This window comes from Gymnoscopelus braueri (genome assembly GCF_963280865.1).
Source record: "Gymnoscopelus braueri genome assembly, chromosome: 4".
Lineage (NCBI taxonomy): Eukaryota > Metazoa > Chordata > Actinopteri > Myctophiformes > Myctophidae > Gymnoscopelus > Gymnoscopelus braueri.
In genome coordinates this window covers 20,086,575-20,106,675 of record NC_137605.1, presented here as the reverse complement: position 1 = coordinate 20,106,675, position 20,101 = coordinate 20,086,575, and the positions used below count along the sequence as shown (strand labels likewise).

Below are 20,101 nucleotides of genomic sequence, written 5' to 3'. Positions count from 1 at the left end.
GAACTACACGCTAGTACCAAAAAGGAATTTCACGCAGCTTGAACCGTAGTAGAGGATTTGAAGATGGAGAAACAACAGCTAACGAAAAGACAGCTCCCGGTAACTAAAGCTCCACCAGCTAAGAGGCAAAGAAGATCCGCAGAGGGTATGCAAAACAAAAAAGAATTAGACCGTGCAAGACAGAAATCCCGGATTTACCTCACTTATGCCTACGATCGTTGGAAAAAGTTCATGAAAGAGACGGGACAATGGACAGACGCTGATGTTGCTATTAAACTTTTAGACTGGTAAGTTTATTTCAAATTAACGTAATACGTAGTTGTGCGTCATTGTTTTACTAATTTGTGCGATGCATAGGCCTACGTTTGTTTACAACTTCTTTGAAACAAAATATAGGCTCGGGAGTCAGCACTTTATATCAGGGCTGTTAGCCGCTCATGTTACAGCAGCTCCCAGTGTCTGAGCTATCTATGTGTGTGTACATTCACAGACCTTGTATTTTATTACTCCACATTTGCTAAATACATTTACCCCCCCCCCATATAGAACAAACGTGGGAAAGGTATCATTCTACTACTCTGCCACCAATCATCATATGGAATGCCCTGACATTGTCCATTTCAGGATGTGATTAAACTGGTTTCTTTCTAAACTGGCCTGAAAAAGCATCTATCAGAAAGCTACAATGGGGGATAATTCCCGTTGAAATGAGGGGTCAAACAGGACTTTTTTTGTGTTTTCCTTTTCCCTTAGTGTCTTACTGTAGCCTACCTCAGTGCTGTTTAAAAAAATGTTTTACTATTAAGAAAGTATTCAATCAATCAATGTCTATTTATTTTTCAGCTACGACGACCACATATCCAAGGGTCCTCTATCGAGTATTGACGTGAAATTGGAAAGGTATGTAGAATCTAACATAAACGCATAACATAAAGACATACGTCCATATAACAGTTAGACGGACTATGGATGTACAGTATATGTGCACTTTTAACATAAAATGTAATGTTTAGCACAAGCAACCGTGTAAAGCAGGGGTGCCCATTACGTCGATCGCGATCGACCAGTAGACCGCAGAGGCTGCGCAGGTAGACCACCTGCAATGCCCCTGAAAAAAAAAAAAAAAAACTTTTTTTTTTTTTTTTTTTTTTTCAGGCTCTAGGTGGCGCTGTGGCAGAAAATGGTGGCGCGGCAGTAAATGGGGGGGGGTGCCAGGAAAAATATTGAAACAGTCCTAATGCCTTAAGGTCCTTACACACCGGGGTGATTTTTTTCATGCGAATAATAAGGTTTATAAGGTTTTTAAAAACCTTATAAAGTCAATGCAAGCTTCCAAACCAGTTTCGCGGAGCGAAAAAAGCGTCTTTTAATTATTCGGAACGAGTCCGAATTTTGCGTAGGCCTATATTCGCATATTCGCCGGTGTGTAACCGCCTTTCATGTTGTTATTTAGCCCCCATAGGTAAATGTTTAAGTATTTTCATTAATGGGATAATAATTATTTGTTGGTTGGTAAATAAAATGAATGAATTACATTTTTTGTTATAATAAATCGGTAAAATCAGGCAAAAATAATAATTATATAACCTAATCCTGACCCTAACCCTAAAACCTAAATAAAGTAACCAAAAAACGGAAAAGAAACTAACAAAAACCAACCAAAAAACTGAAAAAAGAAAAAAAAATCCACCCAAAACCACGCAAATTTCGCCCACCATGCCTACCACCATGCCTACCACTCATGCACGCGCGAGTGGTAGATCACCTTGAGCTGGCAATTTCAATAGTAGAACTCAAGTTAAAAAAGTGTGGGCACCCCTGGTGTAAAGGATTGAGGTAAATTATTGTTTTGATCAAACTCAAAACGTTTTGCTGTAAAAAAAAAAGAAAAAAAGTCATAAGTGTAGTGAATAGAGAAAAACAAGTTATAACAAGTAGATACAATGTCAAATATACATCAAGTATACACCAGAACAAGGGGGCGTGGGCACTTAGTAAAACCGGGCACCAAAACAGAGTGAGCAACGTGAATAAATTCTGTTTTTATCTGTATGTAATATGGACCCCCTGTGCGTCTGGAATAAAAATTGAATTGAATATACAGGGTCTGGGCACCTGAGAAGTCTGGGCACCAAAACGGAGTGTGCACCGGGAATGCTTTGTACATGAAGTCTGGCCATGTCCACAGAAAGCATTTTTTGAGCATACAGGTATCCTCGGTGATGTGAGTGATCGGGAGCGCTGATGGCCTATAAGGCTCATACTACATGTATGCAGGTTCGATTTTCGAGCCCGACGACCTTTGCAGTATATCACTTATCATCATGAACACATTATGAATGGACATTTGAATATAATGAAAATAAAAACAAGTACAAAATTAAACAGAAAAGGGAGAAAGTAGAATTATAGTGGAGAAGATTTTTTTTATCACAATGATAGGCAACAGAAAACCGAAAGGTTATTGGACCCCGTGCACACCCCTCAAGTAGCACCTAGACTACGTTTTTTTCCTGCATGAAACCCTGTAATACAACGTATGTGTCTTCTTGTAGTTGCACGTCTGATGATGATTCGTCACCTTTGACACCAGAAGAATGGGGTTTTCAGACTCCAAGAACACCACCCCCACCTCCTGTTTCCAGCATCTGTGCTGAGTCTCTTTCCGACCGGTGAGTCTATTGTGCAAATGAGCAAAGTTGAGAAAGTTTACCCTGAGCGTAGCAAAGAAAATGGCAACTGGAACCATCTGACGCATTGTCGTGGTTCTTTGATGCCTAACAAAAGCATTTGAGTTTGTTGACATTGGATGCAAGCCATTATGTGCAGTATTTAGTAACTGGTTTCAGTATGTCATCATTGCATTTGTGGATTTTTTTCACTGTAATATATATATATATATGAGGAAATTACAAATAAAAGTGCCCCTTCCAACCCTCTCCAATAATCCACAAACCATTTCCCCTTCTCACATCCAATCCTGTGACGTCTATTTTAAGTGTGCTGTCTGTGAGTGTTGGCGTTACCCCAATCCACTGGAAAAGACCACCTTCAATCCTCAGCTCAACACACCAGGAGCCCTGTCAACCATCTAACGCACGGCTGACAATAAATGATGATGTTCATGAATGTGATGGAGACACCGTTGAGGTCAATGCCCACGACTCCACTTACATCTCTGCTCAATCTGTCTTCACAGAGTCAGCACTATCGTAAGTCAGCTCCAAAGCATAGCTATAATGGCCAGTTGAATAGAACTAGTGTAGTATAATATAATAGTTGTAGTAATATTAATAGTACTAGTATAGTCACTTATTGATTATATAATTTGTTTAATGTGTCCCTTTCTCTCCCATCCCTTAAGCAGACAAGCCTCACCCTCCATAAATGATGTCCCTAAATACATTGTGGATGAAGACTGTCTCCTCCAACTGTTTGAAAAGTGTCCAGCGTGTGGCCTCATGTGTGAAGTCCAGAAAGAAACAAGAGGGACCTTCCTGGCTGTTCATCAGCTGTGCCTCCAATGCCACTTCAGCAGAAACTGGAGGAGTCAACAAACAGAGATGGTATTTAAATAGCTAATTATGTATCCATTATAACTTGAATATTGATGCAAAGGGATGTTGAAAAACACAAACATACTACACACTCATAAATAGGCCCATGCACGGCAATGTCTTACCAGCCATTGATACTGATATTTTAAAATGTATCTTTTAATCCCCACCAGGCCGGGATTTTGCCTGTGAAGTAACTATGAGAGAATCATTCCAACTGCAGACTTTAGTAGTCATCTCATCTCTTCTCTATCTTTTACAGGCAGTTCCCTCGGGTGACCCTCGCAGCTGCACCAGTGATCCAGAGAGTTGTGCTGCTGCCATTACTGCAATTATTGGTGCTAGTGATGGAAATGACTCCTCGGATAGCGAGGTGGACGGTGGAGATCGCAATTCAGACAGTGATTGGGATCCCTCTGGCAGTGAGTTAGGTACAGATGAGAAACGTGAAAAGGGTTTCCGCAAACTCTGTACCGAATGTGGAAAATATTTCTACAGTCAGAAGGCTCACACATGTGAGAACAAAAAGCCCTATTCTTGTAATGTGTGTGGTAAGAGGTATTTCTTTGAGTTTAAGCTAAAAACTCACAGCAAGATCCACAAGGACAGCTACAAGCATGTGTGCAAGTACTGTTTCTCAACCTTCAGAACGAGACCAGACAAACTTGTCCATGAGCAGAGCCATCCCCCTGCAGCGAAACCCTATCAATGTCCTGACTGTCCAGAGGTGTTTGCCAAGATCCAAGAACGCTGTGACCACCTGCTGAGTCACAGAGGCCCCAAAAGACACATTTGTCACATATGCGGCATGGAGTTTTTCATTAACTTTTCACTGGAGAGGCATATGGTTGTGCACACGAAAGCAAAGCAGTTTGTATGTGAGGTGTGCCAGCGCTCATTCACCCAGTCATGCCACCTCAAATCCCACATGCGCGTTCACACAGGAGAGAAACCCTACCAGTGTCAGCACTGTGACAAGTCCTTTAATCACAATGTTAGCCTGAAGAGTCACATCCAGCGTTATCATGGACAAGTCCCTAACCCAGGGATGACAGTTCAGATAGAGAAGACAAGTATGAATGTATCCGAGGTAGAAAAAGATGAAATGAGTGAGACAGAGAGCAGTGTTGTTGATGCTGAGGAGGCTGAGCAAAGTATGGAAACATTGTGCAACACTGAGAATGGTGGTGATGATGAGGAGGAAAAGAAAGAAGACCAATGTACAAAGAAATGTAAATACTATAGGCCCACAGGCAGACCTAGAGGAAGGCCTAAGAAAAATGCAGTGATCACTTTAGAGGACGCAAACCAATTGAAGAGACTGGTATGTATTGGTGATGAGAATGAGGAAGGTCAGGGCAACAGTGACTCAGCAGACGTGGAGCAAGAGCATGACAGTGACACAGATTTTGACCCAGCGGGGCAGAGAACTAAGAAAAAGGGTGGGGCCCAATCCCGTAAGGTCAGAGGGAGATGTAGAGGAAAGCAAAAGTAGAATCCATTAAACCATTGATCTGGCTGTCCTGTTTTCGATGTGGGGTCCGGAGACCCTCAGAGGTCCTCGAGAGGTTTCCAGCGGGTCGCAATTATTACATGTACAAGTAAATAAAACTAGAGAACATACAAGAATGGCTATTTTTATCAGTTTCACTGGTATCTATACCATAGCATAGACAATAAAGGGATACTGAACCAAATGACAGACCAATTCTTAGATTGGGGTCCCAGAAATAGAAATCTTGGGGATCCATGCGTATCAAATTTCTTATCAAATCTGGTTGCTGTTCCTGAAGAGTGACTGAGAATAAAATGATTAGTTTTTTCTGGCAGTGGAGATTGAAATAAAAAGAATATAATCTATACATTACACAAATCTCTGAGAGTCTGTATGTGAGTGTGTATCTGTCATGGTGTCGAGAACCGTCCAACCAATCGACTTAAAGTAAAGAAAATAATACTAAAGAGCGCTGCTCATTACAATAGCAATTGAGGTAAATTGAAAATTCCTCCCATGTCGATATAATAATAATAAATGTCAAATATAGTAGTGTAAGTGTCAAGTGATATTTTGTTTCAAAAAGTTGTTCAATAACAATAACAGCTCTTTAATAAACATAAAATACATAAGGTGGATTGCCATTTAATATCCCTGTTAATTTCTGTATCAATACATACTATTTCACTTGTTTAGGGCACGGCCACACAGCACTTTTATTTTACCTCTGGGGCGGAATCTGCCAATGCTTTGTCAATGCAAATGCGTGGATTCTTGGAAAAAATCTGCAAGACCATGAATCCATGCATTTGCATTGACAAAGCATTGGCAGATTCCACCCCAGAGGTAAAATAAAAGTGCGGTGTGGCCGTGCCCTTACCCCGTATCCTGGAGTTCTTTCTCATGATTGATTGGCTAAAATTGGTATCCTGAACTAAATGCATTTTCTGTCATTTTACTAACGAGCTGGAGAGAAGGGGTGACCCCAACACTATAGCAATGGTTACAATAATATAGAGCCATCCAACTTATTTTAACAAAAAATATCACTTTACTGAACGTATAACTTTGATAGATCAATACACAAAAAGCAGGTTGAGAATATTCAGTTGATTTATTGTCACACAGATTATTTATAACCTGACATTAAATCCAATGACAAACAAAAATCAAAAAATTCGATTATAGATAAAAAATACAAATAAACTGAAGGAAGAGGACCCCAATAAAATTGCTGAGGGCAACAGTGAATATCCCAGCATTCTGGACCAGTCCAATTAATCTGCACATGGTTAGGTTAGTATTCAATCACATCCAAAAATATGGCTTGTGATAAGTTAACAACAATGTGCTTTAAACAGTATTCTTAGAAACATGTCTAGATTCTATTAAAGGTGTCCTTTGACCCCCATTATCTCTTATAATACACTTTGACATGCTGTTTTAAGAAACACTGGCTTAAGGGCCGTCCACACCAAGCACTATAACTATATTGTTTTAGACATCTCAAGTGGATGGCAGATTCCACTCCACAGCTATAACGATAACAGTAGTGAACAATATACTGTACAGTAGTAGTTCTGGTGGTTGGCGTGGACGGCTCTTTAGACTACAGATTGGAAAATATCTCAACTTAAGGGAACAGATATCTGGCTACTTTTGAGACCAGGTTGACAAGCTCCACTAAGTTCTGAGATATAATGAACATTGTATACACTTTTCACTTCCCAGCCTCCTCTTTTCTGAGCATTTTCTTCAACTTTTTGAATTTATTCTTTCCCAGTCTGTTCTTTTTCTGCTGGAGGCACCCTTTTTTGGCACCCTTTTTCTCAAACCGGCTTCCATCTTTTTTAACAGCTGCTGGTGTTTTCGTCTCCGCTGTCATCTTGGGCTTCTTGCCCTCAGCTTCTTTCACAGTCTCTTCCTCCATCTTGGGAATCTTAAACTTTTTTGGTCCAGTGGGCAGTTCCTTTTTGCCCTTTTTCTGGCCCGCCATTCCATTGGTTTGGACATTCCCCTTTTTGGCGCCTGCTTTGCCAGGGACAATCTTGTCATTGCCCTTTTCTTTCGGGGATGGTTTCTCAGCAGCAGTGCTTGTTACAGCCTCGATAGTCTCATCTACCTCTTCCTCACCTAAAACGGAGACAAATACCAAATGTTAACATCGGTTTCTGTTGTTCCCCGCAATCTCTACCAGGATTCAACTGCACATGGAATAATCATTTACAATTATATTCACCTTTTTCTGTTAGTGTAGAAGGCGCCGTATTTGAGAACTTCTTCAGCTTGGCCACAAAGAAACCGTCCATGTTGTGAGAATGAGGGTAAAACCGCCGGGTGAGGCGGAGAGAGGGATGGAATCTACGTTCCCTGAACCTAAAAATAAAATACAGGGATATGAACGAGGTGGCTCAGAGACATTATTTTTACAACACATTTCTTTCATGGCAGTCTTCTGGACACATTACAGGGCTATCCATGTCGTGTCTGACACAGTAAAATACAAAAAAAAACAGTCTTAACAAATTTACCTGGTGAAACCTTCGGTGCCAAAGTCAAGTCCAGCGGCAACTAATTTGACATTTCTCTTCTTCAGGGCGTAGTCCACAACCCACTCATTCTCCTCCACCTAGTGGGACACAGTTTGGTTGTGGTTTAAGAGGCTTAAATCACTCCAGTTGGCAATTCATGACAAACCAAAGCAGTACCTTAAAAATAGAAAGATTGTACTCAGAAGCGCATAGCTCGAGTAACACTATGCAAGTATCAAGATATGCCATTTCCATATGACTAATAATGTCATTTTAACCGTGCCCTTGATTGTGACCTTGAACTTTATGACTTAAAAGTGAATCATCTTAGTGGCAGCCTACTGCTCATTGGAACGAGGGGTAAGCACGCACATCCTAAAACAATTAATCGGGTGCTGGACAACAATACGTACATCAGGAAAAGAGGGGAAATCCGCACACCGTTTAAGCTCCCAGTAGAAGAGTTATATTTATAACAGACTTCCCCTCTTTTCCTAGCCTACTGCTCATTGCCAACAAGTTTTATGAACATCTGGTGATCTGGTATTTAGCAAACAGACAGACAAACAGAATTGGATGAGGACATATTAACAGGTGATAACATAACTGTCCAACTCTGTTGGCAGAGGTGAAAATATTCCTCACATGTATCTACAGTACCATGATAGAACATGTGCCTCACATACGTATACCTACCATGATGGAACACGTGCAGTAAACCAGATATCCTCCTGAAGGAGAATCTGCGTTGACCGAGTCGATGGCAGACAGGATCAGCTCCTTCTGCAGGTGGGCTGAGCGCATGATGTCTGCCTCATCCTATCACGAACCACGATGATGACAGGAAGTTAGTATTGTATTTTGGAACTTCATGTCTTCATAGACCATTGCACTTGATGAGTAGTCTTTAAATAAATGTATATTCTTGAACAATTAAACATTGTAGGGGTGCAACAGTTAATCAAACTAATTATAATACATATGTGGTACTACAAAGTACAAAAGAGGGCTTACAGGTTAATCAAACTCATTGATTTAGTCCAAAAAAAAATCTATTTGATGTTTTTCGTGTTGATTCATTGATAAAAAATAAATAAACGTTTAAACAATTGTTTCTCGATTATTCAAAAAAGTTATCGATAGAATAATCGCTAAGAAGATAATCGATAGTTGCAGCCCTAAAACATTGTATAACTCCCTGATTCTTGAGTGTGACCCTATTCTTTGCATTTGTCAGTACAGTCAACAGTGTTGTACCTTGCTGGTCTTCACAGCCGGATCTTTGGAGATGACTCCTGTGCCTGAACATGGAGCATCAAGCAGGACTCTGTCAAATGCACCCATTACCTGAAAGCAAACATAACATAAACAAACACTAATGAATAATAGAGCTTTAACTTTTTAACAACATTTTGTGTTAACCAAAAAAAGATAACCAAAAAAAGATCACCTACAACCATACAACTGAGCTATGGCTTCTGGACAATTAAACATGTGGAAATGAGTGTACTGCATGTTACCTTTGGGAAATCTCTGCCGTCATAGTTGCAGACCACAGTGTTGGTTACGCCCAGGCGGTGGATGTTGCCCACCACACTCTTTAACCTGGCAGCATTGGCATCGTTTGCCACAATCATCCCAGTATTCCTCATCAGCTGAGCTATGGACCACACACACACACACAAAGTTAATTGAAATAATTGATTATTTAAAAAACGAAATCATCATCATTTAGTAAAATAATCGATTCATATTCCTCTATCCAATAATGGATTAAGATATGATGACTCACCCATATATGTGGTTTTCCCTCCTGGAGCTGAACTCATGTCCAACACCAACTCCCCCTCCTGGGGAGCGAGGGCCATGACAGGGAGAAAACTGGAGGCTCCCTGCAGCATGTATTGGCCGGACAGGTACTCTGGGGTTGCACCTGGTGAAAAACATGCTTAGAATTAAGCTAAGGCACTTTTCTAGCAGTGCCGAATATGTCCGCTGTTAACAATACCAGGAAAATATTGACTGAGGTCTTAATGACAATGGAGAAACTGTAAACATAGTATACACAAAATTAGGGTTGGGTAACATATGTCAATATTATATTGTGACTAGATGGGATTTTCAACATCATAATAGCGTGATATGATATGAAAAGTGTTTTATTTTCCTGGATTTAAAGGCTGCATTACAGTAAAGTGATGTAATTTTCCTTACCCGACTGTTCTATTATTTGCCTTTAACCATTTAGTTACTATAGAAGCATTAGAGATTATTCAGGTTTTGCTGACACTGACCTATAGGTACTGAGGAGTCGAAGATGATCAGGCCAACTTTAGACCACTTCCCCAGGGGATCTAGATTCACTCCTCTGTTGATCAAGGCCTGTGGATGGAAATACATTGATTGCCAAGTCTGAGCTTTACTGAGTTAAGGCCTCTGCAATTATGTCCCAAATTGATCTAGCCAGAGGATTCACATAATCATGTTGACCTTTTAACTAAAATGTGCTCTCTAAATGAAATACAGAAATACTGTATGTTTCAATACTGCAGTAAACAATCTGATATTTAATAGTGGGAAACAAGAGTAGAGCATTTATACACAATTAATTGTGCATCTCATTAGTGTGAAACAGAGAGTCAAGTGTTTTACCTGTGCCAGGTCCCGCCTCCTTGTTTTCAGTGTATTGGTCCGAATAGTGACAGGTCGCTGAATTTCATTGGCTTCAAGGAAGTCAATAAGCTGTAACCAAAAAAAAGAATGTAGTAAGTGATATAAGGAGCTCATCAGCTCAACATGCTCATCAACGTATTTTCACCAAATGTTCACACCCAGAATAGGGATGCTAGGGACCATGTTGTTAAACAAACACCACCAACCTCTGACAGTGGGAAGATGTCCATGAGTTTCTCGATGAGGAAGGTGTTGTAGCTGTAGTAGGTGCACAGGTCCTGCTTCAGGAGGTCGATGTACTCAGACCTCTCTTTACCCTCCTCCCTCTTCTCTTTGAAGTGAGTCAGAACGTCCACATTGTCCTTTACTCTCTGGTAGATCGACTTCAGGTCGAAGGATAGTAGGCCTGTTGATGCAGAGACGGAGTCAAAGTCTCAGAACAGTCTGAGATCCACATGGGAACCACACCGTTCGCATTTGGATCCTGATATGCACGTGATTAGTTTATTTTTAATTCTACCACGATTGTTCCCAAATGTACATTATCCACTATGTTAAACTCATATCCCCCATTTGTGGACAAATTGAAAATATCAAATTTCCAGCTTATAACATAATTATTAAGTGCAGGAATTAAGGAATAACTGAATATTCCTAAATTAATTATTGGCATGTAGTGGCATCTTGTCATGAAGAGATTGGAAACATCGAATGGATGGATGTGAAAAATTAAAAGCAGAACAGTTACATCAATGTTGTTCTTGTAAAACAGTTGTCTTACTTATAGATGAAGTATTTAAAAAGATAACATGTCCATTTCGGAAAAGAAATGCTAAAGCCCAGGCCTAGAAGAGAGTGAGATGGAGAGCTCTGGTGAACGCCCTACTGTATGCCCGTCTATCAATCATGTCATGTTGTCTATTTGGCCAAAGGAGACCACTACCTGAGACAGTCACTCCCAGATAACATGGCCCAAACCCACACAGGGGGCTGACGGCAAATTAACATGGGAGCAAATTCAAGGCAAAATCAAGCATTTGAAAATTGAAATTATTCAACCCGACAAACGAGTATCCGCATATTCTGATATTTGAGGCCAGCCCCAGTGGGCAACAATACATTTTGTTTTTGAGTTGAGAATGTCAAAGAAATAACTCACCCTCTTTCTCCCTCTCCTCTGCCCCTGGAAGTCTGAATTTGTCCATTTCATCTATGTTTGTTTGAATGGTATCTTCCTCTTCATCCTTGTCTGCATCATCACCCTCCCCTTTCTCTTTAACCTCATCATCATCATCACTCTCGCTCTCTTCACCCATGGTTTCTGCCAGTTTTTTATTTTTCTTGGCAGCGCGCTCAATGGGAAGCAGCTGAAGAAAGAAAAAGCAACTTCAATTTGTTGTTTCTTTAATCTTGTTTAGAGGTTAGATGCTTTCATAGGAACCTTTTACTACTTAATCTATACAAATGTATCAAGAACTCTGTTTTACGTTATACAGTCAAATATAATATGCTAGCTAAAAAGAAAATCAGGACAACAATTTTTGTACATGAACACACTTTACACGAAGCATAAAAAACACCAGATCTACAAGTTGACAAGACATCGCAATGCAAAGCGTTGCCAGCTTGTAGATCAAATTCAGACTATCAGAGCTACTTATTAAAGTCACTAGATTGTGGAAAAGGTACATTTGCAAAGACAGATGGTGGAATAATTTCACTCACATCGTCGTCATCATCTTCCTCTCCTGCTTCCTCACCACCGCTGTCCTCAAGTGCACCATAGTCATCAACCATGTCATCATCATCATCCTCATCTTCCACCCCTTCAAGTCCTAATTTTGCTCCCTTTACTTGGTCCTCTCCTCCCTCCTCTAAATCCTCCTCATTCTCCCACTGACTGTCGCTGTCTTCCTCGTCTTCAGGTTTCTCCAGTTTACGTTTCTGCGCCGCTGGTTTCAACCATGCCTTGTTTTCATCTGTGAATCCTTTTTCTAGGGGTGGACACAAATGATTAGGGTTAGATAAAACAGTTCAATGCAGTCTTTAGCCCTGTACACACTTGAACTTTAACATACGTACATACCTATATTAAAAACAGAAATACACCCAAAACAAAGTGTGTTTTTTGAAGATAGAAAGAAAACACCACTAGCAGACTCATTGAGGCTCATTACCTGCAGTCTTCTTCTCTGCAACAACTTTCTGCTTTTTAGTGACCTGGACTTTGGGCTGGGCTCTCTTTGCAGCCCTAGAAAATGACAACATAGATGAGTAAGACTGGAAGAGTCAAGTCTAACTTCATACCTGCTATGACACATTTAAAACACATTGAAAAAACATTTTACAAAACTTAACTAAAAATAGACATTTTCTTGCTAATAGGAGTACATTAACTCATTGGCCGCCATTATCGCATTAACGCGATCTAATAAATAGCGCGCTTGGCCGCCAGGATCGCATTAATGCGATCTAACGTCTTTATTGATCTTTATGCTCTGATCACGCTATTCTGTTATGAATCAGGCTAAGTTTCGGGTTCCACTTACTTCAACCACCACTGCATCCGGTTCCATGACTTGGGTTCCGTTTTCGGTTTTACATTTTTCCCCCCAGTCATTTTCGACCATAATAGGGAAACAAACGGTTTTTCACACGCTATGAAAAGCGATCGGAGACCTCCCCTCCTATAATCTATGGTCTGGGTGACGAACAGTCATCCCCGTTGTGTATCACAAAGTAATTTTCGCCGATAACAGAATCTGGGACATTTCACTTCCGGTTCATGTGTTTCACTGTGTGAGTGGGTCTGGGAGGGGGCGAGTGTGATCGAGAGGCGATCAAGCTTGGTATGTGCTGCTCTCTGGTGGTGGAACGATCAAAACGATTCAAGTGTCAAGGTAGACTTTCTAGATGTGAATTAAATAACAAAATAACGAAACAAAAAAACACGAAAATCGCTGGCAAGGGCTGCTATGAACGAGGTTTTAACTCTGGCAGTCAATGAGTTAAGTATAAAGAAACGATACAATCCGAACAATCAAATGTAACCACACGCAGACACAAATGGTTTTACTGTAGCATGTCACGTGATCAACCGCACACATTTACCGTTTTTTGCCTCTGCTTGACAGACGTTTTGGTGGAGCGTCTGGGTCATCTGAAAATCACACAAAATATGAAACTCAGTGAACAGTCCACATGTAGAAGACATTTTTACATGTGCCCTTGTTCAAATAATGAACAAGGACAAAAAGGCCTAAAAGTTCTCTGCCTAAAGAGCTAAGAAGTAACATTATCAAGTAGCGAATATATATAACACTATAACTACCAGTGTTAGGAGTTTGATTCTCACTCAGTGGAATAACCCATGGGCAAAATGTAATTAAATTTATACACTTAATGTACGTTTCGAATGAAGACATCCAGCGCTCCAGTGAAACTCACCAAGGCCACCAGGTAGAAACTTCACCAACTCTGTCTCTGCTCCCTTCTGCTTCCTGGATTTTCTCCCAGGTCCTTTCTTCACCTGGTTGGTGGGATCCAACTTCCGACCCATGACTGACAGCTACGCAGGACGCAGGTACACCTGGATAGATATAATATAATATAATAGATATAACGAGTCGTCAATACACGGACAAATGTGGCCGTGGTAAGGCCTGTGGCAAATCTTTGATTTAAACTAAATATATGAAAAACCTTATTGTTTTCTTCCAATATTTGTTGTGTCCGTGTACTATGCAATGAAAGCACTCACTACTGAAGACCCGTTAATTGGAATCCCAAACATAGAACAGACCATATGCTGCACTGATGCCCCGTTTGGAACCCCACTCTCCATGATAGGGGCTAGTATACAGTTTGTAGGTTAGGTTAAGACTTTGACAGGGGCCATTTTCGATTTGCAGCCTCCTGAAGGTGTATCTTTAGGGCAGTTTTGAAAGTGAGTAGGGTTTTACACGCCTTTACTCCTTTTGGTAGGGCATTCCACATATATTATAGTATATACTAGCATACAGTGTATTCCAGTACAGTGGCTGACTTGCTGCAGTCTCCATGTTTTCATCAGAATAGATAGAAATGATGAAAATATAATAAGTCGTTTTAAAATGTTTAGCACATTGGCATAGCCATTATGGCACATAATGTATTAGTCCACTAAAATACATTTAAGGCAATTATTGACCACTCATTTTGTATGTCCGTGGCAAAAAAATAAAGTTGATGGTGATGATGACCCCTGATAATGATAGATTGTGAATGAATCAATACGAAATCAAGATGAATCGAGACTTTCGTGGATTGAGATGTAATGCAAGTTGAATGATACGTATCTCACAAACTGTGATAACACATTGAAATAAAATGTAACAAAACTTAACTAAAAATAGAAAATGTCTACGTTGATCAAATATGAGAATCACATTTTAACATTTAATCAACGTGAAGAACGTCAGAATTCAGGGGGGAAACAATAACACTCATGCAGCAGAAATCGCATTTTGTACAGGTAGAATAACTAGTTAATTCTAGGTGTAATAAACATAATGGATCGGGACCCGTTGAAGAGAAACTACGCATGTTAAATAGATTTCACAGCAAGTTGGCGAGCAACAATCAAATAAAATCATAACAACACGTTAACAGTTGATAGTGGGATTACAATGCACACTATAACTCGTCGTACTTACTATTCAGTCTGCTGTTAATTTATCCAACTGTTCTGATTATTTTAAACTGCTAACAAATCCGCAACAAATCCGCACATGTGAAGCTTTCTTCTCCTCAACACGTTGCGACGTCCACATCCGTCGCATGGAAAAGACGTGATGCATCCAGTCAGTGTTGCCATAATTTGCGAGAGAAATAAGCAACCAGGCCTAGGAAAACAAGCCCAAAAGAAGCGACTAGGTTACGGGCCTACGCCTACGGCTATTTTCAAAATAAGTGACATGAAAATGTTTGAGAACCACTGGTTTTAACAACGTTAGGAAACACGACCCAAATAAGCAACAACACTTTAGAAACAAGCCCAAAAAACTGCAACCCGGCCGCAGCCACCAACATTTTACAAAGCAACTTTACACTAAAACAAGCCCAAAGTCGCTTATAATAAGCAGACATGGCAACGCTGAATGAATCGCTGTGCCCGCACGCACGCCCGTACACACCAATCTAGAAAAACACATGCGCGCGCTCCGTTGACCGTGACGCACATGTCACGCGACGAAGGAGGAGAGGAAGCAACATGGCAGACAGCAGCAACATGGCAGACAGCAGCAGCAACGGAGTCAAACGTGGTCTGGCGCATCTGGATGAATATGAACCCAAACCTGCCAAACATGGGCGCAGCCACCACAGCCGTATGACCGAGAAGAGACTGGTGGTGATCCTGGAAGGAGCCTCGTTAGAGACAGTCAAGGTAATGTAGTGTGTGTGTGTGTGTGTGTGTGTGTGTGTGTGTGTGTGTGTGTGTGTGTGTGTGTGTGTGTGTGTGTGTGTGTGTGTGTGTGTGTGTGTGTGTGTGTGTGTGTGTGTGTGTGTGTGTGTGTGTGTGTGTGTGTGTGTGTGTGTGAATATGAATTGCTGACAAAAATGACAATGATATTTATGTTCTGCAGGCTGGCAAATCATTTGAACTACTCAACTGTGACCAGCACAAAGGCATGATCATCAAAAGTGGGAGGGATCCAGGGAAAATAAGACCAGACATCACCCATCAGGTTGGTATCATTTGCATTAACCAATCATTAACATATTCTACAGTAATAACAGTTTACTTGAGGGGAAATAGTTGTATCCCTTTTTTCTTTCATTTTTTTTACCAGTGAATCCTGGCATCCCTATTCTGTCATCATAATAGGCAGACGTTCTGGGAAAATAGCAGATCTACAAGGTCACAATTGTGAGCTTGTTATGAAAGGGACTGGACAGCTTGAGAATGTATTCATATGATTTATTGCGAACGCGGAAGGAGGCGCGCCTCCGACCAAGTGGAGCTTACTATGTAACTCTGCCTGGGTTGTGTGTGTGCGTCTGTGTTCACGCTCTCATTGGCTGCATGCACCCATGTGACTCACGCTCTCATTGCCTGCCTGCCCCTGTGTGACATGACTCACATGCGTGCACTGCCTGTAAGCAGCCACCCGAGTGCGCCAGAGTGCAGGAATTTAGACAACGCTCTGACACACACACACACACACACACACACACACACACACACACACAGTCAATGTTCTCTCTCCATCACGGTGAAATAACACGGATTACAAGTCCGTAAATACACAATATGTTCGAGCTGCGTTCGCTTCCAGCGTTCTCGCGTCTTACTTGTTTGTATTTATTATTAATGTATTTATTACTGGAGAATGAGTAGGGGAGAGTGTTCTTTCAACCAAATTATAATCTAGCACACAAAATTGATCAATGATACAAAAAAGACTTAGAACTACTGTGTGTTCACCTGTTTGTTCTGCTCTTCCACCAGTGTCTTCTCATGTTGATGGACAGCCCGTTGAACAGGGCAGGTCTGCTGCAGGTTTATATTCACACAGAGAAAAATGCCTTGATAGAGATCAACCCACAGACACGCATTCCAAGAACCTTTCCACGCTTCTGTGGACTCATGGGTATGTTGGATATTTATGCTGTTTTTTTTTTTGCCATCATTTTTCTGCTATAGCATTCTAAACCATTACTAATGTGGTGCTGACTGGGAAAGGTATCTCAAAACCACTTAAACCATCTATAGTTCCCCAGGGGTCTATACCCTCTCCTGTTTCTCTACACCAAATATCTTTGCCGATATATACACAATATAATATCTTTGTGTAGCTCGCAACACTAGATCTGCTTGATTGACTGCTAGATATGCTTGATTGTGACTTTGACCTTTACAACACAAAATTATTATTTGTTCTTCTGGGCTGCCTACTGATCATTAACAGTTCAGGTGGTGCACGCACATCCAATAATTGCGACGGGTGCTGGACAAAAAGTGGCCCATGTGGAAGAGAGAAAAGTCTGCACACCGTCTCAGATGCTCCCAAAAATGTATTAACGGCAGACCGCACATAACGTTTTGTTGTCCAATTAACCAGTTAAGTTTTATGGACTGGCACAAATCTTTGAGAAGGTTCCCGTTCAATCGATCACCGGCTCCTCTGGGCGTTCTATTGGGGTTCACTGAACTGAACCCCAACTACTTCCCGGTGTTGTTCAAGACTTGCCCCCTGCTTCTAATAGTTAAGATGGGTAATTCCAGTTATGTGCATTGTGCAAATAACTTGGCAAATACACCAACAACAACAAACAATAAGATAGTTCCATGTTTCTGATCTGTATTTGCTTCTGCTTATGTGTATTTTATTGTTGAGTTATTTGCACTATTTGTGTGTTTTTAGAAATGTAGTTTGATAGAAGTAAAGTTTGACTTTACATCATTTCTTTGTGCCTCCCTCTCTCACCCTCCTAGTCCAGCTGCTGCACAAACTGAGTGTGAGAGCCTCTGACGGACCCTGCAAGCTGCTTAGGATGATAAAGAACCCAGTGTCGGACCACCTGCCCCCCGGCTGTGTCCGTCTCTGCACTTCCTTCGCCGCAGGAGAGGCGGTCAACCCCCGGTCTGTGGTGCCTCAGGATGGACCTGCGGCTGTGGTGGTGGGAGCATTTGCACATGGAGCGGTGAGAACTTTTTCTTTCATGCTTATGAGAAAAATGCTAGTAATAAATTAGAAGTCATTTACAGATTACAAGCTTTAGTCTGACTGATTTGGAGTGCAAAACAATATTTCTTGAGTATATTCAGTTACAGTGAACGTATCAAATTACACCCCTACTGGTGGTGTTGTTGACTCTTTGTCCATCTTGGACAGGTGGATGTGGACTACACAGAAAAGAATGTGTCCATCAGTAACTACCCACTCTCGGCTGCGTTGACCTGCGCCAAGATGTGCTCTGCGTTCGAGGAAGTGTGGGGAGTGTTGTGATGGACATCTTGTGCAGACTGTTCACTTGCATGGACAGTTGAGACACTTTTCTATGGACTAATGCCTGTTTTATACTTGGGTGCGCGCCAGTGTCACGCACAAAAATCGATCTTCAAGCTTACGTGTCTTTGAGTTTGTAGATCTATTTTCGGTGTGAGACGCGGCCACGTAAGTATGAATCAGGCGTAATAAGGATTTGACAAGTGATACCACGCCGATTTGGAGAATATAATTTATATCCTGTGGTTCACCAGTGCTAATGTTCTTTTTTGGGGCATTTGTGTAGAATATATTCCCAGTGGTAATTATCTTTTGCAGATTAATAATTTTTGTACTATGAATGAACAATTATATTAAATTGTAAAGTAGAGTTATTGTGTTTTTTGTCCATCAAGCTGCTGACAGAATAATTTTAACGCATAAAAAATGTTATATTCGGAACTGTAACAACACAGTAGTACCATACACAATACAGTAAATCAGAAGGTTAATTGGAAAAATATAAAACTGATAGGTTTGTTATAGTGTAGAATTCAATAACCCAAATCAAAGACGCAAGTCAGTAACTAAAGAAATATGGTTAAAATAAGCATGTCGTGATCTTAAACTGTGCAAGATCCAGCAGCTTAAATCACCATATATACACACATACTGTATATCTCTGCTGTCGGGCAGAAACCAGCTATGTCCAAAATATTGGACATAGCTGTCTTTTCAGGAAATGGAAAATAAATCATGTTTTTAGAACACAATACTGCCACATCAAAGTTGGTACGGTGACTTAATACATCGTCAGATACTTGAATGTGTCCTTATATTACACTTTACCCAAATACAGCTCAAGTGGAGTTAGGCGTTTGACCATTAATGTGTCTGACTTCGTCATTCTAATCATTTGACCGACAGTTTTGAGGATCCAATAGAGTTCGGTTAGTCAGAAGCGCTTTTTAATACTTTTTCATTGGTTCAATATTTGTAAAACCCACACAGACGTAAAGGGTGTTCAATAGCACTGATTTATTAAAAGAAATTAAGTGGAGCTTCTTGTGTATAAGTGTATACACAGGTCTGGTGAGAATCAATCCCATCTTGCATTCAAATGCTCTTAAAGCATATCAAAGATTGAATATGTTCAGGTATGTGTATAGCAATGTTGAAATTCAGTAGCAAATATTTTAGTAAACAAGTGCTGAACGGTGCTCTATTAATGACTTGTTTACATTATGCTTTGACAGCACATTAGGATTATGTATATATATGCAGAGCTGTATTCTGGTTGTGGCGCCAGATCTGGGAAAGCGAGGCATGTGTCATTGTGCCTATGGTCCAATATAAAAAGAAAATGTTTTTTGAGGGGGGCTGTTCAAATGCTGTTCAATGAGGGAAAGCATCTGGGCCTAATCAACTGAAATGTAGCCTATTCTACTTAATTGATATTTGGAAAGTATTACAATATGATGCACTGTATAAAAATAACCTTGTTTTGCATATTATACATGCAGTAAATCAAAGGTCCATTTTTATCTGGGTAATGCTCATGGGTTTCATATTTCATGGATGCTGGAACAGAGCAGCATGAGATCTCATACATGGATGAAACGGGATTTAATCTGTGCGGGCGCTGGCATCAGAGCTGGAATGTAATTGGGCAGAGGGCCACTGTTGGATGTTTTTCAGGGCAGTGTGGAGCCAGCATTTCAATGTGTGTGATACCAAGTCTTGCATTGGAGTTGAGGCCGTGACCCTATGCTGGAGGCATGCATTCCCGGGACCTCATACATTTTTTGGGTGGGCTATACAAGTGGTTTGCAAACCTGTGCACTTGATTTTGGGGTCCCAGGGTGACAGTGAGTG

The 20,101-nt window shown here is 40.8% G+C and overlaps 3 protein-coding genes across 4 annotated transcripts; 2 read left to right on the top strand and 1 right to left on the bottom strand.

Annotated features, from left to right (window-relative positions):
- Positions 1–2: 2 nt before the first annotated feature.
- On the top strand, positions 3–5,529 carry LOC308084680 (uncharacterized protein). Of its 2 annotated transcripts, none has more exons than XM_080427490.1 (6): positions 3–287; positions 844–900; positions 2,556–2,672; positions 3,000–3,212; positions 3,368–3,566; positions 3,820–5,529. In XM_080427490.1, the coding sequence occupies exons 1-6, from the start codon at positions 64–66 to the stop codon at positions 5,050–5,052; spliced, it is 2,043 nt and encodes a 680-aa protein (XP_080283616.1). In that variant the 5' UTR covers positions 3–63; the 3' UTR covers positions 5,053–5,529. The 2 variants fall into 2 exon arrangements, with proteins under 2 accessions (XP_080283616.1, XP_080283615.1); XM_080427489.1 differs by having other exon boundaries at positions 3,365–3,566.
- A 618-nt stretch (positions 5,530–6,147) lies between these two features.
- Positions 6,148–15,074, bottom strand: nop2 (NOP2 nucleolar protein homolog (yeast)). The gene is made up of 16 exons (XM_080427484.1): positions 14,951–15,074; positions 13,704–13,845; positions 13,368–13,416; positions 12,434–12,507; positions 11,982–12,250; positions 11,416–11,623; positions 10,463–10,662; positions 10,236–10,325; positions 9,878–9,965; positions 9,376–9,516; positions 9,104–9,243; positions 8,841–8,930; positions 8,280–8,402; positions 7,584–7,681; positions 7,292–7,428; positions 6,148–7,185 (listed from the first exon to the last, which is right to left on the bottom strand). The coding sequence occupies exons 2-16, from the start codon at positions 13,813–13,815 to the stop codon at positions 6,773–6,775; spliced, it is 2,232 nt and encodes a 743-aa protein (XP_080283610.1). The 5' UTR covers positions 13,816–13,845; positions 14,951–15,074; the 3' UTR covers positions 6,148–6,772.
- Positions 15,075–15,497: 423 nt separating this feature from the next.
- Positions 15,498–18,617, top strand: emg1 (EMG1 N1-specific pseudouridine methyltransferase). Its single transcript, XM_080427519.1, has 5 exons — positions 15,498–15,681; positions 15,881–15,982; positions 16,747–16,888; positions 17,734–17,942; positions 18,134–18,617. Exons 1-5 carry the CDS (start codon positions 15,508–15,510, stop codon positions 18,245–18,247), a joined length of 741 nt encoding a protein of 246 aa, XP_080283645.1. The 5' UTR covers positions 15,498–15,507; the 3' UTR covers positions 18,248–18,617.
- Positions 18,618–20,101: the final 1,484 nt, after the last annotated feature.